General features: G+C 55.3%; 1 protein-coding gene across 1 annotated transcript in view; it reads right to left on the minus strand.

The window, feature by feature from the left end:
• The window catches only part of CDH22 (cadherin 22), a 132,023-nt gene that overhangs the window by 2,423 nt on the left and 106,668 nt on the right, over positions 1–22,932 (minus strand). Inside the window, exons 8-11 of the mRNA XM_021077733.1 lie at positions 20,882–21,018; positions 9,284–9,405; positions 9,058–9,175; positions 2,585–2,836 (exon numbers count right to left, since the gene is read on the minus strand). Coding sequence (XP_020933392.1) covers positions 2,585–2,836; positions 9,058–9,175; positions 9,284–9,405; positions 20,882–21,018 — 629 coding nt within the window. The remainder of the gene's footprint in view (positions 1–2,584; positions 2,837–9,057; positions 9,176–9,283; positions 9,406–20,881; positions 21,019–22,932) is intronic.

The following is a 22,932-nucleotide window of genomic DNA, read 5'->3' on the forward strand; positions in this document are numbered from 1 at the left end:
GCTGGCCACAATGCTGGATCCTTAACCCACTGAGTGAGGCCAGGGATTGACCACACATCCTCCCAGAGACAACACTGGGTCTTTAACCTACTGAGCCGTAACAGGAACTCCCCAGTTCTCAGCCTTCTAAGCAAGCATCTCCTCTCCTCTCTGACTTCCTGCCATCAGATGTCTCAAGACTCAGTCCTGGGTCCTGTATCCACACGCCCTCTCTTGGCATGTTCCTTGTCTCGAGGCTTTCAGTTCCATTTAGAGACTGACAAATGCCATACTGCAGCCTCCAGCCTGGACTTCTCCCCTGAAACCTAGATTGTACATCCAATTTCCTCCCCCAACAAGTCCTCGGGGTTGACTGGGAGCCCTGCAACCTTAACATGTCCAAATTCGAAATAATCATCTCTCCCCCTTCCTACCCGCAGTCTCCCCATCTCAGCGATGGCAACCCCAACTTGCCAGGTACTCAGGGCTTCTTGTCTCTTTCATTCACTGATGAATCTCAGTGCCTAGAATAACTTAGCACATGGAGGAATGCGCTTGGAAGGATAAATAAGGAATCCATGAGCAAATGAGAGAATTAGATAGATAGGCAGGTAGAAGGATGGACAGACACATGCTGGCTGTCATGTCAGCTAGACTCTTCCTGCTGCTCCCAACAGCTCGGGCCAGGCCAGTGGCCAGAACCAGCTGCAAGGGCCATGGGGCAGGGTGCTGGCTCACGACCTAACAAGGTGGCTCACGACAGGGAAGGAGGTGGGATCCGGGGACAGGTCGGAGGGAGGGAAGGTGTCAGGAGAGAAGTGGGAAAAATGGATGGACAGCTTCCGGAGCTGGAGGCCGGGAGCTGCGGAGGGGGATGCCCGTGAGAGCAGATGGTGGGGAGCTCGGGCGGCGGGCGACAGATGTGCCAGGCCTGATCAGCGATTCCGCCCGTCACCTTTAGAGCACTGATGTGCACTTTCTTCGTTTGTGGGCAATTAGGCAGAAATTTGTTTGCACTGCCTCGGAAAATGAAACTGCTGTAAAGTGCACCCTCTGGAAAAAGGGTTTCTGAGCCATGGGCTGGTGGGGGGGAGAGGCGTGGCTCCCAGCTGGGAGGAGGCTGCGGTGGGGGGGGGCTCTGCAGAGACTGAAGAGGTCCCGGGGAGGCAGGGCGGGGGGTGTGGGGGTGAGGGGGGGCAGCGAGGTGAATCTCCCAGGAAACTGAGCAAACCCAGGATCTGCGAGGCAGCCCTGCCTTGAGTTCCTCCAGCCCAGACTGTTCCCGGAAGTCCAGCAGTCAGGACCGAGTGAGGCCGTCCCCGCTTCAATGGCCGGAGGTGGCACTATGGCCACCTGAATCCAGTTTAGCTCCTGAACCTTGACTGAGCCATAACAGGAATGCCCCAGTTCTTAGCCTTCTAAGCAAGCATCTCCTCTCCTCTCCGACTTCCTGCCATCACTGAGTGAAGAACTGGGGACACTGTGGGGGGTTCAACTGGCTGCTGGTGCACCTGATACCAGAGTAGATTGTGCCCCCTCCCCAAATGTCCTCAGATTTTACCCCACGGCCCCAGGGTTTTATCCCTGGTTTAGATTCAGAGCAGGTGGGGGAGTTAAAGGAGCAGGGAACACAGGGCAAAAAGACCTGATTTCAAGTCAGAAGACTAACCGGGTCCCCTTTAGCGAGCCACCCCACCTCCCTGAGCCTTAGTTTCCTCATCTGAAAAATGGGGGTGATCTATCTGGCTGAATGTTGTGAGGTTCACAAGAGCCTTTTTACTAAAAGCACTATGTACAGAACACAATAGGACAATAGACGTGAGAGGATTTCTTTTTGCGTCTTTGGCTGCCCCTCGGCGTGTGGAGTTCCCGGGCCAGGGATCAGATCCGAGCTACAGTTGCAACCTATGCTGCAGCTGCTGCAACGCCAGATCCTTAACCCACTGTGTCAGGCCAGGCCAGGGATCGAACCCACGTCCCAGAGCCCCCAAGAGGCCGTTGGTCCTGTTGTGCCACAGCGGGAACTCTGACATGAGAGAACTTTTAAAAATATTCTTGGCTTTTGGAGTTCCCGTTGTGACTCAGTGGTGAATGAATCCGACTAGGAACCATGAGGTTGCAGGTTCTATCCCTGGCCTTGGGGTTAAGGATCTGGTGTTGCCATGAGCTGTAGTGTAGGTTGCAGCCACGGCTCGGATCCTGCGTTGCTGTGGCTGTGGTGTAGGCCAGTGGCCACAGCTCCGATTAGACCCCTAGCCTGGGAACCTCCATATGCCGCAGGTGTGGTCCTAGAAAACACACACACACACACACATATTCTTGGCTTTTAAAAATTAGGGAGAGTTTGGGCCAGGGAGAGGGTGAGCCAGCACGAATTTAGTCTCAGCTGGGGGCTGACTCCTCCTGGGGCTGCTCTGAGGATGCTTCTTACTTCTTGCAGGAGCTGCATGTTCGAATGTGGGAGAAGAGTCAGGGAATCTCCTTGCCGGGAGAGGGAAAGTGAGACTCGACGGGGCCCACTCGGGGAGGAAATGCGGGGCCCGAGGACGGGGGGCCGATTGGCCCGGGGGTGGGGCTGGGGGGCACTGGCTCTTGGCCGACTCACCAACCAGGATGAGGACACAGACCAAGAGGGCGATGAGGGCACCCGGGCTGAGGGAGGCGGCCATGACGAAGGCCGTGGTGTTGCAGGACTGGATGGCACCGGAGCTGTCGCAGCCGCAGATGCGGATGGTGAGTGTGCCCGTGCTGCTCAGCGTGGGCGGCCCGCTGTCCACCACCAGGATGGGCAGGAAGAACACGTCCTGCTCCTGCCGGTTGAAGCCCAGGTGCTGCGTGTGCACCGCGGCCGTGTTGTCTGTGCCGGGGGGAAAGGGAGTGGCGTGAGACTCGGGGTCAGCCTCCCCCGCCGCCTCCCCATTCCTCCCAGCCTCTGCCTCCCTCTACTCCCAGCTCCTGCCTCCCAGCTGACCCATAGGCCTACTCCCTGATCTCCCCACATTCTGTTCCTGGCTGTCCCCCAATTCTTCCCCCAGCTGCCTGAAGAGCTTGTCCCCAGCCATAGAGCCCACAATTCTGTCCTTAGCTGTCCTAAGATTCTATTCCCAGCTGTCTCAAAATTCCATTTTCAGCTCGTCCAAGGTTTTGTCCCCAGCTGTGCCAAGGTCCTGTCCCCAGCTCTTCCAAGATTCTGTCCCCAGCTGGGCCAAGGTCTTGTCCCCAGCTATTCCAAGATTCTGTCCCCAGCTGGGCCAAGGTCTTGTCCCTGGCTATGTCATTTTTTTTTTGGTCATTTGTCTCAACAGCATTTTTGCTGTTATTGTTCCACATTCCACCCCAGCCACCCAATGCACACTGGCCCTGGCGTCCTACGGCCCTTGAGTTGTGGCTTGCTGGGCCTGGACAAGTTCTGGGTCATCAGAGAAGACTGGGCAGTCGGGCTGGCACCTGCCTTTGGCCTGAGGGAACTCCGTGCCAGGAGTCTAAGAGTTGAGACTGGAGGGCTGGGGGTGTGGCCCCTGGATCCCGAAGAGGAGACCCTAGAACACAAACCTCTTATCTCCCCCACCTCTTTCATTTTTTTGGCCACACCCACAGCATACAGAAATTCCCAAGCCAGGGGTCGCATCTGAGCTGCTGCTCTGACCTAGGCCACAGCTGCGGCAACACCGGATCCCTAACCCACTGAGCGAGGCCAGGGATGGAACCCGCATCCTCACAGAGACAACGTCGGGTCCTTAACCTGCTGAGCCACAATGGGAACTCCCCCAGCTCTTTCCTTTGGATGCTTGTGGCCTGAGGACAGTGACCTCACACGAGTCATACTCGTCTCGTGCTTCAGCCTGGTGCTGGGCGTGCCAGTGAGGACTGGGGGTGGTGGGGTCTGAACATGCCTGGGTGGAAATAAAACACAGGCTGAGGTGTAGGTGCGTCCACCTTCCCTGCCCTTCCACCTCCTCCGCACTTCTGTTGGGGTCAGGCTATCCCTGGCCCTCCATCCTTTTGGTGGCTGCCAGCGTGGTGGTCCAGAGGTGCTCAGAGCCCAGCTGGCTGCTGCCCACCGCCCCTCGCAGCCAGCTTCACAGCAGGGGCCCTATTTCCTGCTGGGGGCCCAAGCCTACCTCCTGAGTCCTTCTCTCTGCCCCCCACAGTGTTCAGGCTGGTCTCTCTGGCCTCCGACTTTGGCAGCCTGGACCTCTTCCCCAGCCCCAAGTGAATGCAGCCTCTTCCCCGCAGTCCCCAGCTCAGTGCGCCTGGCCTGGCCTTCCCCATCACGGACATAATACAAGAGAAAGAACCCTTGGATGGGCCGACTTGTGACCTTGGGTACATCTGTGAAGGGCACCAGCGGTCCAGCTAAGACAAGATCAGTCATGGGTTAAAGCTCACGTGATGGACATGGGACGTATAACTGTGTTATTCCTTCTCCTTTCACACATACTTGAAATTTTCCACTAAATGTGACGAACTCAAGCAGAGTCCATCATTTACTAGCTCGGGAAACTCGCTCAGCTTCTCTGGACCTCGGTCTCCTCGCCTGTCACTGAGGAAAAGAGCATCACGTGACGTGAGGATTAAATCATGTAATTCGCACATAACTCTTAGGAGAGTTCCCGACACGCAGAAATCCTACCTGAACGCCGGGTGCTCCTTTTTTCCTGCTCCACCCCCCACGTGCTCACCCTGTGCCCGCGCTCTGTCTGGGCTGCCCTGCCTTTCTTTATTCGCCGAGTTCCCGCTGGCTGGAACACCCTCTCCACCTGGCCTGGGCAAATTCCTCATCTGTCATGCTCTGGCTAAATGTCACCTCCTTTCTGTGGCCTCCTTTCTCTGCTTCCCTGGGAAGGAAGGATTTATGGCTCCCTCCTGCCTGCTCTGACGATGCAGGTGCCATGCACACTTCTGTCACAGCCCTTGTCACACTGTGTTAAGGCAGCGAGTGTCTGTCTCCTCCCTGGCACGGAGCCCGCCTTGAAGAAGGGTGCGCGAATGAACCATATCTTTTAGGGTAACTGGTGGTCCTGGGTCAGCCCCTGGAGCTCTTTTGACCTCTAGCCCACCTGTCAAAGGGTGAGTCGACTCCAGCTGTGACAACATCTGCCCTCCCCTGGGAAAGAAAGGCTCGAGAACACGATGAGGAAAAGGAGGAATGGTGGGGGCTCCTCACTGCTTGCATACTTTTTATGCTTCAAGGACCGGGTGGATGCTTTAAATACGCAGTAACTGTTTCATTCTCACCACCATCAAGAATTGTGACGTCATTTCCATTTTATATATGTGGAAGTTGAGGCTCAGAGAGAAGGGATTTGTCTGGATTTCATCCTGTGAATTGGTGGCATAGTTACTTTTTCCATCCATCCGTCCATCCCCATCAAATCTTTGTTGAGTCACCCCTATGTGCTCGGCACCTGCCATAGCATCAGGGGGAAAATAATGAAGAGCTAAATCAACCATAGTCCTGGATCCTGCCTTTTATTCTAATGTGAGAGACAAATGTTAATCAAATGAACCCACAATCTAGTCTACGATGACAGACTCTGGTGAGTTCTAAGAAGAAAGGTAGAGGAGTTCCCATCGTAGCTCAGTGGTTAATGAATCCAACTAGGAACCATGAGGTTGCGGGTTAGATCCCTTGCCTCGCTCAGTGGGTTAAGGATCTGGTGTTGCCATGAGCTGTGGTGTACCACGCAGATGGGGCTCGGATCCACGTTGCTGTGGCTCTGGCCCAGGCCGGCAGCTACAGCTCTTATTAGACCCCTAGCCCGGGAACCTCCCTATGCCTAGGATGTGGCCCTAGAAAATGCAAAAAGACAAAAAAAAAAAAAAAGAGTATGGGAGTTCCCACTGTGGCTCAGTGGAAATGAATCCCACTAGTATCCATGAGGATGCAGGTTTGATCCCTGGCTTTGCTCAGTGGGTTAAGGATCTGGTGACGCCATGAGCTGTGGTGTGCAGGTCACAGATGTGGCTTGGATCCTGGGTTGCTGTGGTTGTGGTATAGGCTGGCAGCTATAGCTCCGATTCAACCCCTAGCTTGGGAACTTCCATATGCTGTGGGCGCGGCCCTAAAAAGCAAAAATACATAAATAAACAAATAAATAAAAATACAAGAGTGGATGTGGAAGACCAGTTTGGAAGCTCTTGTGTGTTTTAGATGTGAATTAATAGTGGTAGTGGAGGCACAGAGAAACAGACAGATTTGAAAAATGAGTAGCTGGCTCTGGCTCAGCCTCAAATTCCCAAGCAAGAATAGAGGAGAGGAGAGGAGATGTTTGTTTCTCAGGGTTGCTGTCTTTGGCCATGGAGCCATATGTTTCGAGAGCTCTGGTCCCTGCCGCTCTTTCGCCCCCCCAGGAGGAAATCCCTGAGCACCAGCTCTCTACCCCTTCACTGCCCTCCTGGGCAGCAGCTGGCTTCATGTGGGGAAGCCACTGGTCACCCCAGACCCCCACGCCACCCTTCTAGGCAGGATCTGCGCCCAGCACTGCATCCATCCATCTGGCCTGACATCCATCAGTGTCAATCCCTGGCTGCAAAAGCAATATTTATAAATCACGTTTCCAAACTGGCTACAAATTTGTACAAAGAAACAGATGGGTTGGGGTAGCCGTTTGTCAACCGGGATATTTATGTGGCAAGGAGGAGGGGGCTTGGCACACTGTGGGGAGGGGCTGGGGGACTGGAGAAGCTCCTCCCTGGCTGTGCTGACATCAGCATGCTGCTGCCACCCTCGCTCCCAGGGCTAGTATCAGGTGGTCATACTGGATGGGAGCCCTGGTGGCCAAGCCAGCCCCACCCCCACACTGGGCAGACTCTCAGGCCCCTTGGGTTGGAAAGATCTGTGAACTTGGCGAGGTCAAGTCCAGGCTACTCGTGTCTGCTGGCCCAGTTCAGGATAGCAATGCAATAACGCACAGGCAGGGCAATACCAGCAGTTGTTAAAGTTGTTAAAATATTGAATGACTTCTGAAAAGCTTTAAACAGCTTGGACTCTGAGTCCCCTGAGTCCTTCCCTGCTGCCTCAGCTGCTCCCCCAAGTACAGCCCCAACTTTAACACAATGAAGCCACTCAGGGGTTACAGACAGCCTGGCACGGCAAAGCCTCTAGCGTCTTAATCCAGATTATGTACAATCAGTATCCTTTCTCATTAGTTATCTGAACTACAATGGTTGTTTAAAAAATTTCTTTTTGTGGCTGCACCCGTGGCATGCAGAAGTTCCCCGGGCCAGGGGTCGAACCCAAGCCACAGCAGTGACAATGAGCCATAGCAGTAACAATGCTGAATCCTTAACCATTAGGCCACCAGGGAACTCCAAATATTTTTAATGTGACTCCTGGAAATACAGATGGGTCTGGCTTCAGAGGCCACTGAGGGAAGGGGTGTCAAGGTCTTGGGGGGGGGGAATCCCAGACCTGTCCCAGGATCAGAAGGAACCCACATGACCTGGCTCCTGGTAACCACTGATTACCTCTCCTCCGGTCCTGTGCTCACTCACCCCAACCAGGCAGCTCTCAGACACCCAGGACTGCTCCCACCTCAGGGCCTTTGCACGTGATGTTTCTTGCACTTGGGTCATTCTTTGTCCAATTATCTACATGGCTCACTCTCTCTCTTCCTTTAGATCCCTGTCACTACTGATTCCTTCCAAGAGAACTTCCTAAACCACCTTATTTCAAATAGTTTCTCCTCTTACCTTGCTTTATTCCTTCCTATTTTGTCTTTTTTTTTTTTTTTTTTGGAATAACTAGAATATGCCAGGTATCCAGAGTCTAGCACCGAACAGAACAAGGTCGAGACTCTCGTGAAGTTTGCATTACTCCTCCCCAACCCCAGCCACTTATCATCCTCATCCTATTATTTGTTTAGTTTCCCTTCCCTAGAATGTCAGCTCCACGGGGGCAGGGATTTTTTCTTAGGCAAAGCTGCATTTTCAGGACCTGGCATAGTGCCTGACATATAGGCTGTATTTCAATACATGCTGAATAAAGATTGCTGAATGGGAGTTCCTGCTGTGGTGCAGTTGGATCGGCAGCATCTCTGCAGTGCTAGGACGCGGGTTCGATGCTTGGCCTGGCACAGTGGGTTAAAGGAGCTGGTGTTGCTGCAGCTGTGGCATAGGTTGCAACTGCAGCTTGGATCTGATCTCTGGCCCAGGAACTCCATATGCCATGGGGTAGCCAAAAAAGAAAAAGACCCCCCCGCCGCCGCCCCGTCCCCCACTCTACTCCTTGAAGGTTCAGACTGCACCTTCTTGCTGCTGGGAGTGGTGGGGGGGACTTGAGGGGAGGGTCTCACAATGGGATCAGCTCAGGCTGGGCGGGGCAGTTTGCTTTCCAGGGAGCAAGTTAAGACAGCAAGCACACTGGATCTGAGACAGGGGTGGGTTTGAATTCCAGCCTCACCACTGACTCCCTATGACACTGGGAGGGTCCCTTATCCTCTTAGAGTCTCTTCACCTGGAAAATGGGCCAAGGGGTAAGAAAACCACCTCCCAGGGTGACCATGAGGATGAAGAGAAACTTTTCCTTTTTACAGCTGAACCTGAGGCATATGGAGTTTCCTGGCCTAGGGGTCAACTCTGAGCTGCAGCTGCTGGCCTACACCACAGCCACAGCCACATCAGATCCGAGCTGCATTTGCGACCTACACAGCAGCTTGCGGCAACGCGGGATCCTCAACCCACTGAACAAGGCCAGGGACTGAACCCATATCCTCACAGAGACTATGCTGAGTTCTTAACCCACTGCGTCACAATGGGAACTCCAGATAAAGCACTTTATAAACGGAAGGGTGTGTGCACATGGCTTATTCCAATGTCCACTTAAATCAGCGGCTCTTTCCACACTGGATGCTGGGCCCCTTAGGCCCCGCGTGGACCCTCTCTGGGTCTCTCCATCTACCATCCTCTACCCCCTCCACTCCGCCAACCCACCTCTGGGTCTGGCCCGGACTTTCTGTGCCATCTTGGACCCACCACTGGCCCTCTGGGTGCCTCTATGAGAAGGGGGCGGGGAAGCTAGGCCCCTGGCCCCTCTTTCCATGGATCCTAGGATTTGGTGGTTCACGGGTAACTCACCTTGGATGTCGAGCAGAGAGAAATGAGGGTTGCTGGGAGCTTCAGGCACCAGGCGGAAATAGAAGCGGTGCCCACCCTGGGGCTCGTCTCTGTCCACCACACTGATGGTCTGGATGAGCTGAAGGGTGAAGAGGGGGTAGGGAGCTGATGCAAGGCTGAGCCCGCTCTGGGCTGGAGTAGAGGGTACCCTGGCAGCAACCCCCAGCCCCCAGCCCCTCAGTGGTACCTGGCCTGGCTTGGCATCCTCACACACGGCTGCTTCGTAGGGTGTGGCCAGCTCAGGGGGATTGTCGTTCACATCCAGGATTCGGATCCTTAGGGATGCCCGGGAGAGCTGGGCATGATTGTCTGAAATGAGACCACAGGAATAGGGTGGGTGGGTGAGACCCAGACAAGCCCCTCATCTACCGCTAGGACAAGATCAGGCAGTGGGGTCACACTGAGAGAGCTGTGCATGGACCAAGCTCATACTAGGACCAGGACGGAGGACAACTGGCTAAGTGGGTCATTATCACCATAACTGTCACCACCACCACTGTCATCATCACCATAACTGTCACCACCACTGTCGTCATCACCATCACCATAACTGTCACCACCACCACTGTCATCGTCACCATAACTGTCACCACCACTGTCGTCATCACCATAACTGTCACCACCACTGTCATCATCACCATAACTATCACCACCACCACTGTCATCATCACCATAACTGTCACCACCACTGCCATCATCACCATAACTGTCACCACCACTGTCGTCATCACCACCATTAGATCATCACTCTAACCATCACCATTACTGTTACCACTGGCACCGTCACAACCTCCACCACCAAAATCACCAGTACCCCCCATCACCACCTCCACCGTCACCTTTGACCACTCCCACCACCAAACCATTACCACTACCACCATTAGCACAGTCACCTCTACCAACCTGTTATTAGTGCCACCATCGCCATCCTCACGACTCTCACCGTCACTGCCGTCACCACTCCTCTGTCACCATCACCCTTAGGTCCTCACTTCCATCGCCGTTAGAATCCCAGCCGCCGCCACCACCCTGTTCATTAGCGCGACCTTCCTCATCCCCGCCATCATCACACCCTCCCCACGCTTACTACCATCACCCCACCCTCACCACCAATCATTCACAATCTCCACCACCTCTGCCACAAGTGCCAGGACCAGCCCCACCGGCACTAGCGTGACCCCCGCCATCATCAGCCATGTCACTAGCACATCAGCCTCACTCCCACCTCCAACAACGCTACACTCAACATTGCCACTTTTCTCCCATCCGCATGGAGAGCAGAGAATTCTCCTGGGGGTCCCTACGCATTATTTCAGGGAGCCTTGCAGAGAGCTTGTGGTTTGGTACAATTTCTATCCCCAAATTACATAAACTAAAACATGGCAAAGGTTAAGGAACTGGTGAGCTGGCAACAGACATCTCAAAGGTCTGCTCTTTTCAGACGCAGTCCCAAGAGGGCAAGAAGAGTCCCACTGGAGGTGGGTCTTGACCAGGATCCTCAGCAAGACCACCAAGTCTCCACCCCTCCAACTATGATGTCTCTGAGGTCACTCACTGCCTCTGTCGTATTAGTTCCTGGGTCCCCGGCACTGTGGAAGGTGGCACAGAATAGGGTCTAACAGACCTACTACTGAAGGAGTGTAATGAAGCCTGGAAACATTTGGAAGAGGCTTGAATTTGGGGCATGGCTCTGTCCCCGACAGAGTGTTTGACCTTGGATAAGACTTTTCCCTCCCTGAGATCAGTTTCCACACCTGGAAAATGAACAGAGCATACAGAGTAAGGGCTCGGGAACCAAGTGGTTCCAATCTCAACTCTGTACTCTCAGTAGCTGTGTGGTCCACGCCAGGTCACTGGACCTCTCTGTGCCTTGGTTTTCTTGCCTGCAAAACGAGGCTAGCAGTAATGGGTTGGTTAAGAGAACAGATTGAGTTGATATCTGCAAAGCACTTAAAACTGCCTATGCAACACACAGCAAGTGCTAGATAAGGATTTCCTTGAAGGCTCCTTTCAGCAATGACATTAAGTGACGCTGGGCTTGTTGGGTCTAGGCTGCAGTGACCCAGCCTGGCCTCTCTCAGAAGCACCCTGACTGCTGGCCCTTTATAGCAGCCCCCTGCCCCCCTGCCCGAGACCTCAGTGCTCACTGGTGCCCCATCCTTGGCTATCTTAGCCATGAGTTCATTACCAACTCGTTCTACCCGCCAGTAAAATCAAGGACATCCCCCGGGGGAGGGGAAACAACTCCCTTCCAAGCAGACTTGATGGCAGGGTCTCTGGCCCAGCTGGCAAGGAGCTATTTGGGGGGCAGCCTGAAAGCTTCCAGGCAGCCAGGAACCCCTTGCATTTGGGGAGGAAGTGGGGGCTGGTTGGCTGCCTCTTCCTCTGAACTTGGGGGGCCCCCTGGACACCCACGGCAGCTGCTCCTGTGTTGATAAAGAGGGACGTGGAGATGGGGAGGCAGGTGAGGCCACCTCCTGGGGGGATCAGGGAAAGGAAGGGGGAGCCCTTAATTAACTCAGACCCCGACTCCTCTGTGGAGCTCCCCTTAGCCTGGGGGCGCCTTATCTTCTCGGCTCACCCAGATCTGCTGCTTCAGTGATTAGAGGGGGCTTTTCTGGGGGCGGGAGACAGGAGTCGTGACTGGGAATGCTGGGTGAGCTGTTATTTTTAAGAGCAGGTTTTTTAGCTGGGGAGCTTAAACAGCCAGCCAGTGGGTGCTTTCGGAGGAGGGGGTGGGGGAGGGCTGCTGCCAGGAACAGGCACCTCTCTCTCTGCATTGAGGGACAGGGAGGGTAGAGGGTCAGCCAGGGCCCCATCCCCTGCGGTGGGGGTGGGGGGGCACAGGGGCCGGAGGGAGAGACAGGATCCTTCGGGGGCAAAGGGAGGTCTCAGAGTGGAGCAAAGTCCTCAGTGGGCAGACACCTTGCTGGAGGGCTGGGGCCACCGCTGGTGAGACCCCCACGATTGTAACTTTCCCTGGGTTCTGCTGGGCCTCTCCTACCACTCCCCCCTCCATATAATCCACATATGACATGGCCTAAGTTTAAGGTGTAAAATGCAACGTTTCAATACACATAGATATTTCCGAACGTTTATCACAATACAATTAGTTAGTGCATCCTTACCTTACCTAGCTCTCGTCTTGTCCTAACACCTCCTTTCAAATGTCACTTCTTGGGAAAGCCCTGAGTCCTTCGGCACGAGTGAGGGTCTCAGATCTAAGATGTGGGGCAGCCGAGAGATGAGCCTCGACGTTGCCAAAGTTGCCACCTACAGAGCTTATCCCAGAGACCCCTGAACCGGGGGCTGGCCTGGAGCCCCCGAGCTCGTGGACCAGCCCCGAGTCAGCATCCGGGGCTCCTGACATCATGGTGGTCTCCGGCGTGGTGTGGCGCATTAAAATCACCTGCAAAGCCTTTAAAACGTACTGGTGCCCAAGGCTTGGTCATGGATAGGTTTTTAACAGCCCCAGGTGAATCTGATATGCGGTAAGTGTTGCCAACTGCTGCCCTGGGGTGACTGGCAGGTGCTGCGGGGGGTCCAACCTGACATCTCGCCTCTGATTGGCTTCCTCCAAAACTCCTCTTGAGCACAGTTAGCATCATTTGTAATACTTGCTAATAAGGCATAATTTAGCACCACAAATGTTTCTGGTATAAAACAAGAAATCCACCAATTAATTAAGCTTCATCTCTGTGCAGGACTTTCCAATTTATAACAAACTTTCTTATCTACGACCTCATTTGAGCCTCAAAACAACCTGTAAAGGATGTCTTCTTAAACCCATTTTGTAGATGGAGAAACGGAGGCACCCCCAAACCGGCAAGGCTTTGTACAAAGTCACAGGCGGGTTGGTGGTGGAGCTGGGGTTGGGTCCTAGGTCTTCCGACACTAAGGCCCATGCTTGGCTAGATGCAACGCCAGTGCCCCCCACCCCCAACCACCTGAATATCTGTCCATCCAGATGCAGCTATTGCTCGGACCCAGGCCCAGGCTGACCTCACCCAATGCTCAGCAGCAGGTGCCCTCTCCAGGGGCTGGATCCCCCAAGGGTCCCACCCCCCTCCCTTGGCATCTCAGTTCAGCTGACTGACATGCAAATTAGTTTAATTATTTCTTCTTCTAAAATAAATTATATTTTGCAGTAGCTGCAATATGTTGTGTCAGGCAAAATTACATTCAATATTTTTAAACTAATTGATGCAGCCTTGAGGAAGGCTGATTGACAGCCCAGAGCTGAGCAGGGCTGCAGCCTTAACCGATTCCTAAATTAAAATTAAACGTGCTTCGGCCGGGTGCTTCCTCTCTGAGCTGGCTCACCATTAATCCGGGGAGGTGGCAGGTGAAGCCCTGGGGGGCCGAGGGGGTGAAGAAGGTGGGCAGTTAGTTCTGTGGGTGCCTCGAGAAGAGGGCAGACTGGGGTGGGAGAGCTGCTGTGCAGTGTGGGCACGCTTCTTAACTTCTTTGGGTCTCAGAGTCCCTATGGGTAATAGACGAGGGATCGGACAGGGCGATTTGAAACTGAGACTCCTGGGGTTTGCTGACTATTACAGTTTGAGCGCCTCCTTTGTACCCAGGACATAACATGGAACAAGACCAACACGGTCTCTTGGTTTGGTGTCAGGGACCAGTATCTATCATTCTAGACTGTGAGAAGAGTCAGAGTTAGAGAAAAAGATCCAGGACTGTGAACCTATGTGGCAGGGGCCCCTACCCTGATGGGGTGTAGGGACAGTTGCCTTGGAGTAGGTGACATTTAGGCAGAGATTCCACTAGGACGTAATCAGGTGAAGGGGATGGGCAGGAACGAGTGTTCCAGGTAGAACAGCACGTGCAAAGGTCCTGGGGTGAGAAGGAAGACTGTGGCTAGTGAGACTCTGGATCTCTTCCAAGGAAGACCCCAACCCCCTGGCAGTTTCTAACCCATTCTCTGGGCTTTGAGGACTGGAGCCCAATAGGAAGGGTAGAGGGAGTGGGGCCCGGCCTGGCGACTCCGTTAGGGAACTCTTAGGAATACGGTCCTCTTAAAGGACACCAGCAAACACATATCAAACACTCCCCACGGGCCAGGGTCTGTTCTGCCTCATTTCATCCTGTCAACCACTGAGAGAGGTAGGGCCTTGAATCAGTGCCATTTTGCTGATGAGAAAACGGGCTCAGAACTTGCCAGAGGCTCATAAGGATCAACAAAGCCAGGACTTGAACCCCAGTCTGGTTCCAAAGTGGGGGTTTCTAATCATCACATGGTACTGCTTTCCGACCATTTTCAGCTGCCAGAGTCCTACTTGCTCAAGGCCCCAAACAAATGTCTCTGCTTCCTCCAGGAAGCTTTCCTTGACTGCCCTCAGTCCTGGGCAGCCAGAGTATAAGCCCCAAACCTCCAAGGGCTCCCACGCGCTCTTCCTCCCCGGCCTCGTCCCTCACCCCGCGCTCCCCCTTCCTCTGTTCTGTCTCCTGCTTCCCCTCCTGCAGATCTTTGCCCAGCTGTCTTCTCGCAGAGACCTCCCCTGATGCCTTTATTTTACTTTGCTTCTTGCAATCCCACCAGACACCCTCTCCCTGCTTTATTTCTCTCCCTGGCACCTACCCAGCATCCCCTATATTTTCACTTATTTAGTTTGCCTACCATCTTTCGCCCCCATTAGAAAGTCAGCAGAATTTTGGTCTCTTGTTCTTTACTTTTGTATATCCTCAGCCCGTTTGTGCACAGCACACAGTAGGTGCTTAATAAAGATTCACTGAGAGAATAGATTTCATTGTCAGTGGCATCCCTGACTGTGGTGAGATGCTGGGGAGGGGACAGGAAGAGATGAGATCTCCGGAGGGACGATTTCTGTGGGGGTGGCACCCTGTCTAGGGTCCCTCCACCTAGGGAACTGTCTGGCTGTGTGACCCTGTTCCTGTCTCTCTCTCTGGACCAAGGTTTTCTCATCAGCAAAACAAATGGAGTTGGATCCTCAAGTTCTTGGCTGTTGCAGAGAACGAGGGAAGTGAGGTGGCAAGAGTGGGAGTGGGACGTGGGGAGAGCGGGGAGGGAAGGGGGAGAGGGGTGGGGGCAGCGGGAAGGTCCCTTCTCCCTCATGGTGGTTCAAGGGTGGGGGGAGCAGAACCCAGACCCTCTTCTCCACCATCCCCCAGCGCCTCCCTCCTCCCGAGGGAATTAAATTGCATCCAAACACCAGGCTCTGATTAGCGCTGGCCAGCTGGGCAGAAAGATTTATCATCCCAATTACGAGCTGGACGAGACAAGTGGGGGGAAGGGGGGAGAGGATGGGGAGGGGGCTGAGTGAGCAGGAGGGGGTGCGCCGGGGGAGGGGCGTCAGGGCTCTCAGGAGCGGACGCTTCACACTCCCTGCCTTGTCCCCACTCCTCCAGTGGGGGCATGAGGTTAGGGCGCCTTTCTCTATTTCCCTGATTATCTGGCTTCCACGCTGAGATGGGAGGTTTGACCTTGTCTGGGTGGGCATGTTTGGACCTCCGAAGGGTAAGGGAGGACTTCTGGGAGAAGTAGGGCCCCTGCAATCCTGGGGAGAGTGTGGGGGAGGAAGTTTTCCTCCTAGGGCCAAGCTGGCCCTGATATTCTGGGCTGTCCTATGAGACGCCATGGACATGACAAAATCTTTGTTCCTGTCAGCATCCATTAAGTACCTAGGTGGCACAGGATCCCAGGAGTGACCTAGTCTAAGAGAAACCCAGGCCTGATTTACACACCTCTGGTGACAGGGCGCTCACTACCTTACAGAGCAGCCCCTTCCACACAGGGCTGCGCCAAGCCTCTTCCCAGAAGGCACCACAGTCAGTCTCCTGACCATCCTCCTGCCTGTCCCAGCCCTGCCCTGCACCCTCTGCACGTGACTAAGCCTGAGTCTTTATGATGAGGGCCTCCCAGCTGATCTCCTGCTCCAGGCTGGCCCCCTCCTGTCCCTCCTCCCACACGAACCCGAGTGAACACTGAGGACTGACATCTGACCAGCTCGCTCTTCTGCTTAAAGACCTGCACTGGCTGCCTGTCATCCCCAGAGCTGTCATCCTCATAGGGCATCCAAGGCCCTTCCTTCTCTCCTCGCCGGCTCCAGCCCCAGCCTCCAGCCACACTCTGTCTCTCCAGTCTCAGGACGGACAGCGGTCTTTCTCCAGGCCCCTGGCACACAGGGGCCTTTCAGCCGGGAGCACCCAAACCCCCTTTCCTCAGCCTTCGAGACCCAACTCAGATGTCCCCTCCCCTGGGAAAGATGCTGTCCCTTCCTCTGCCCTTCTTGGGCGGGACCAAGTCTCTCCCTGGGCCTCCCGAGTGCCCACTGTCCTTTTTCTTCCACTCCGTGTTGTCACCGAGTGGACAAGGCTCTCCTGCCCCCCCGTGAGCTCCTGAGGTCAGTGGCCGTGAGTTTTTGCCACCAGATCCCAGTGCCCAGCCCAGCCCATGTGGGTGACAAAAAGCCCTCAGCAGACACTTTATATAAAACATTCAGCACAATATCTGGCATAGTGTGAGCTTCAAATACACAGAAGCTGCTATTACTAATAGTTCACAAGAACAGTTATTATCCTCATAGCAATCCGGGAGGTACCATTTTTTGTTTGCTTGTTTTTTGACAGTGCAGCGGCATATGGAGTTCCCAGGCAGGGATCAGATCTGAGCTGCAGCTGCATCAACACTGGATCCTTAACCTACTGTGCTGGGCCAAGGACCGAACCTGCATCTCAGTACTCCCAAGATGCCACCGCCAATCCCGTTGCGCCACAGCAGGAACTCCAGTAAGTACCATTTAATGGATGAGAAAACTAAGGCAAGCAGAGGGGGGATGACTGTCCAGACTCGTACAGCTGGGAGTCGTGCCACTAGAACCAGTTCCTCTCCATCACGTCGCCCTGCCTCCCTAACTGGGCGGGCCATTTATCCACCCGTTCAGGAAATATTTATACACACTGACTACGCACCAGACCTGCAGTGAATGCTACAGATATAGGCGAGACCTTGTCTTCATGGAAGGTACTGTTTCCTGGGGAAGAGCGGTTCTCTAAGTCGACACGCAAATGCACATATAAATCATAAAGCAAGCTCTGTGGCGGGAAGGAAAAATCAGGGTGCTGTAAAACCGTGACTTGACCTGGGGTGACCCAGGTGGGGAAGCTGCAAGCCAATCCGATTAACTCTTTGCTCTCCTGGGCAGCTAGAGACCACCCCTCTACAGCAGCTTAGGGCCCTGGGGGAGGGGGCTGGGTGCAGCCCCCTGGGACCCCATCCCTGACCCCAGTGCTGGCTTTCCAAGCCCCCAGCCCCCCACCCTGCCTCGTCTCTTTGAAGACTGTCCCTTACATCTGCCCTTTCCACCGACGGATTCAGACACAAATTGTACTTTAAATTCAATATCGGTCATTAATATTTCATGATTACAAAACGTTAAAGATAATGTCAGTGGAAGGAGCGTCTGCATGGGCAGAATGGATGACTCAGAAGTTCGGGGAGAGGGAGCCGGCATACTAAGTGGTTCGGGAGTCTTTGAGGTAACCCTCTATGACGGGCGGCGGCTCCCGCCTGAGTGCTGCCTTCTCCGAGGTGCTCGCAGAGCCTGGCTGCTGTGTATAAATATTTCCCCTCTGATTCTTGTCACCTCGTGTTTGGTACACCCGGAGCAGGCGGGGCGCTGTGACCCCGCCACTGTCCCCTGTTTCCGAGGCAGCCAAATGGATGCTTCAGCAGGAGGGCTCCGGCGGGCATCACTTTGGCCCCCAGCTGGCTGCTGGAGCCCTGGCCCTGCATGAACTTGCTCTGTGACTTCAGGGCCATTGCTGTTCCTTCCTGAGCCTCTATTTCCTTGTCTGTAAAGTGGGGCTAATGATTTGTTCTTGTCTCCCGGAGATGGCAAGAAGCTGGAGTGGGCGGATTATCTGTGGCACTCCTGGCTTCGCGCCTGGCACCAAAGCCATATAACTTGAGGAGCATCAGACAGGCTGGGGCTGGGAATTTGGACAAATGACTTCACCTCTCTGAGTCTTGGTTTCCTCATCCACCCCCCAAGGGTAATAGCTGAATCGACACCTGATTGGTGGGACGATTCACGAAGCACAGCACTGCCAAGGGCCTGGCATAGGGTCGGTGCTTAAGTTGAGTGCACAGAGTCAAGATCGACAGATATCATTAACTGTGCATTTACTAAGTACTAGACTAAGTTCTTTCCACATATCATCCTCCTTAATCCTCCTACTAGTACTGTGAAGTGGGAACCATTCATTTTCACATTGATTAATATCCCTGGTAAGGGTTGGGCAGGGGTTGTGAATTACAGCTCGGAGGAGAGTTGTCTCCAGCCCAGTCCAGCCACCACTCTTTTCCTTTCAGAGACTCCTCTCCTCCCCCATGCTTAGTTGCTGGGGATGGTGCGTGGATGGGGGTGGGGTGAGGGGACAGTGGTGGGGCCCAGAGAGCGGAAAACCAGGAAAAGGGAGGCCCTGTAGCAAAGCTGTGGTGGAAACCGGACAGACTTGGTCCAAATCCCAGCTCTGCCACTGCACATCCTTGGGCAAATCTCCGAATGCGCCGAGCGTCGATTTTCCCATCAGTAAACTGGGTGCGGATCTTAACCGATGGCGATTCAAAAAAAAAAAAGTCTGTGCCAGAAAGCTCGAGCTCAGTATCTACTGGGTAAACAGGGTAGGATGTCTGTGAGGGAGGATCCCCCTACGCCGTCTCCTGTGAAACGTCAGCGTTACAGACTGCACGCTGCCCCAGCTGCTCTCCCTTAACCCAAGAAGGGATGTGCTAGTGGTCAGGCGACCGGGCAGTGTGACAGCTGGTGGGGGAGATGCATCTGCGGGCAGGGAGAGGAGGCAGCCCTGCCCAGCAGCCCGGCCCGGCCCCCTGGCTGCCCGGGGAGCAGGTTCGGGGAGGTAAGGGGCGGGGGGCTGTCTTCCCTTCAGTCCAGCCGCCACTTCCTCTCCAGCCACCTTTGTTATCTTCCTTTCATGCGGTGGAGAAGTGGATTCAAAGGCTCGGGAGCAGCAGGCACTGAGGTTTGAGCCAGCTTTGTATTTTCTTTTAAACCAAAGTTGAAAGAGACGAAGGGAACTTCAGCCTAGGGACTTCCTCGGCCCCCGGAATGGGCTGGTGGGGCCTGGGAAGTGGGAGGCACTGGCAGGGGTGGGGAGGAGGAAGGCCGCCAGGAGGGCTTGCGGGGGCAGGAGGGGCTTGGGGCTGAGGAACTGCGGAGGGGAGCTGGCATGCCGCCCGCCCCGGGCTCAGAGACTCTGAATATTCCTGTTGTCACCACTGCTTACTGGTGGCTCTGCTGGCTCCTGAGACCTTAAGAGCTGACAGGGTGGGGGAGCTTACAGAGCAGGTCCAGGCAGTGGCAGCCACAGAGGCGACGCTGCTCTGGCTATGGAGGAGGCCTGGAACTGCCCTCTCCCTGCCCCTGGTGTGCCACGAACCCCCATGCTCTCAGCGCCTCACCTCCATGGCCTGACCTGTTTGGACCCCATGTCCCAGGTCCCCCTCTTTCTCCTCTCAGCTCACACTCCTCCCCAGCTGCACCAAACTGCCTGTGACCAAGGCCCCCCCTGCACCCACCACACACACACTCTTCTAGAAACTGAGGCCAAGCACTTTGGAGTCATCCTGGACCCCCCTCCATCTCTCCTCCAAAGCATCCCAAAAGCAGGTCCTTTGGGCTCTATCTTTAGCTCTGTCTCACAAAGGTGACCACTTTTCACCATTTCCCTGGCTGTCATCTTGGGCCAGGCCACTCTCTTATCTTAGAAGCACTGTCGCATGTAACTTCTAGCTGAGAGCCCTTCCTTACCCACCCCCTCGCCCTGCAGCCCCCAAACACCAAACAGTCTGTTCCCAATGCAGCAGTCAGAGGCATTATGTCTCACAACCTCCCTCTCTGTTCAAACGCCTCCCCTGCCCCGTGAATCCCACCTCATCAAGTCCAGACGCTGCAATGACTGACCGCTCTCCTCCAATATGCCACGCAAACTACCACCACCGGGCTTTGCCCTGGCTGTTCCCTCTCCTTGGAACAATCTCCCCCCCACCCCACCCCCGCCCCCGGCGGCGGTGGCAATGGCATGACTCCCTCACTTTATTGAGCCCTCTGTTGAAATGTCTCCTCTCAGAGAGGTCCTCCCCTAAAAGAAACAACACCCTCTTCCAACCCTTTTCCTCTGCTTTCTTCCTTCCCGGTTTCTTGTCAGCGCAGCATCAGCTGACATGTGTACACCTTTTCTCTTAGTTCGTTGATGGTCCAGCTCTCCCCTGCAAAGACAGGAGTTTTTCTACCTCATTCAGGGCTGTATCCCCAGCCTCCAAAAAACGGACTGGTGGGAGTTCCCGCTGTGGCACAGTGGGTTAAGAATCTAACTGCAGCAGCTCAGGTCCCTGCCGAGGGGCAGGTTGGATCCCTGGCCTAGCACAGTGGGTTAAAGGATCAGGCATTGCCACAGCTGAGGCTTGAATTCAATCGCTGGCCTCAAAACTTCCCTATGCCAGGAGTGTAGCCATTAAAAAAAGGGAGGAGGCTGGTATGTAGTAGGTGCTCAATAAATGCTGAGGGAAGAAAGCCAGAACCAAGACTGGCCCTGTCCCTCTGGCTTGGGATCCTTCCCAGATCTCGGTTCAGGCTCCTGTGCATCCGCTTTTGCTGACCACTCCCCCACACCAGCTTTGGCCAGTTTCTTACTCTTTGCCGGGACCCCAACACTTGGCCCCTCCTCTCTGGGCTTTGCCGGACCACGCAGTCTTTGCCCCTCCCACCCATGTTCGCCCCGCCCCCGGGCTCACCCGCCTCCATGGCCAGCACCGTGATGTTGTGCCAGCCAGCTGTCTCTCGATCCAGCCCCTTGCCGGTCACGATGGCGCCCGTGTCGGCATCGATATCAAAGATCTGGTCCAAATCTGAGTCTCGGTCAATGGCGTACCTGAAGGAAGAAGGGCGGGGTGATTGAAGGTGCCCTGGCGCCCATGGACCCTGTGCCCATGTCCCTCCACCCTGCCCCAAAAGAGGGACCACCTGCCTGGGAAACACGAGAAGCAGAGGGACCCTTTCCGCCAGAGGAGGAGTGGAAAGGGATCGGGGTTTGCCTCTCAGCCGCGCTGGGCCCCTGCTGTGCAACCGTGGGCCACCCTCAACCTTTACTGCGCGCCTCAGTTTCCAAAGCTGGGTAATGTGGCTACCAATTTGCATGCCGCAGTGAGGGCTGGGAAAAGGCAAAGGGCCCAGCACACGGGATGTTTGATTCTTATTTTTCCGTAAGAGGCGACCTGGAACTGGGCTTGAGAAAGGGACGGGGTAGCACGCCGGGCAAGGGGAACAGAGGTGCGAAGGGCGGTGAGACCAGGACGAATGGCAATTATTCAGGGGCCGGCAAAGGGGGCAAACGCGGCCAGAGCTGGGAAGGGGGAGGGGGAGGCCCCCGAACCCGCAGAGTGCAGAATGCAGGCGGTTGACGTGCCCTGGGGAACCAGGGGGCATCCTGAGCAGGAGAGAGGGGTCGGCTTGGCCGCTCTGAGGCTCTCCGGAGGCCCCAGACCAGGGAGGGCCACGGGCCGCGGGAGGGGATCCCAGGGGATGGCCGCCCGCCCCTCCCGCCCGCGCAGCACGCCCCGTGCTAATCTGCGGCTTTTCAGTTGCCGCGTGAAAAAGCCCTTTGTTCCGCCTTCTTCCCGGGCCTTTGTGCGGCAGCTCTAGGCCTGAAAGGCCCGTGTCCAACACAAGTCTCGGGCGGCGGCGGCCCAGAGAGGCCCCGCCAGCTCTGTCGGCCGCTTCCCCGTGCTGATAACGCGGGCGGGGGCAGAGCCAGGCTGCGCGGCGGCCCACAAAGGCCCCGAATGCCAAGCAAGGGCTCTTTGTGCGTCGCGGACAAAGGAGCGCGGTGGGCAGGGCTCAGCGCCCGCCCCCACCCCCCACCCCCACCCGCAGGAGGAAAGGGGCCCCAACCCCCTCTTCCAGAGCAAGAAACTGAGGCCCAGGGAGGTGAGGACACCGGAAGCATCCTCTGCTGGGGACCCGGAGCCCTGAGATGACCCTTCAGTGGGGCCTTGGCTGCATGACCGAGCCTCTCCGGGCCTCAGTTGCCTCAGCTGTGGAATGGGCGAACGATCCCCAGTGGGACTGCATGGATCTGAGAGCAGCTGGAGCTGGCTCGGAATCTTCTGCTGCTTCTACCTGACTTTGGACAAGTCACTCGACCTCTTTGGCCTCTGTGTGCTGGTCTGGAAAATGGGGTGATTCATACCTCACACCGGTGTGGGTTAGAGGAGGTAATTCTTGGAACCAGGCACAGGTGACACGCCTTATTCTTTTCACATTCACTGTTAGAGTGGGGCGAACTTCGAAAGCCCAGGCACACGCGTGCAGTGGGTGTTACAGCCAGTCTCCCGAGTCCCCAGTTTAATGCTCTCTCCTGTCCCTAAGCACCTAAGCCCACATCCTCTTTGGTCCTGATCAGCCTAGGTCCTCCTGACCTGGGTGAACCTGTGCAGGGAGGTTGAGACCCAAGATGGTCATTCCTCCCACGAGCACAGCACTTAGCAGTTTGTAGCTTACTCTTCCTCCAGCCATCCCTCCCTCTGTTCCTTTATGCTAAGTGCCGCTCTGTGCTAAGCCCTGGGGATGAAATGGCAAACAAGGCAGACAAGGTCCCGCCCTGCCTGGCATCTTGTAAGGCTGATGTGATCTCCCCCGCTTTGCAGATGAAGACACTGAAACTCAGAGAGGAAATCTGCCAAGCTCAGGGCTGCCAAGCCTGGTTGTGCAGGTGGCGTCCTGCACAAAGTTCGTCGGCGGAAAGGGGGAAGTCGGGGTGAAGTCCAGCCAGTGTTCTGCCTGCACA

This window comes from Sus scrofa, chromosome 17, assembly GCF_000003025.6.
Source record: "Sus scrofa isolate TJ Tabasco breed Duroc chromosome 17, Sscrofa11.1, whole genome shotgun sequence".
Classification (NCBI taxonomy): domain Eukaryota; kingdom Metazoa; phylum Chordata; class Mammalia; order Artiodactyla; family Suidae; genus Sus; species Sus scrofa.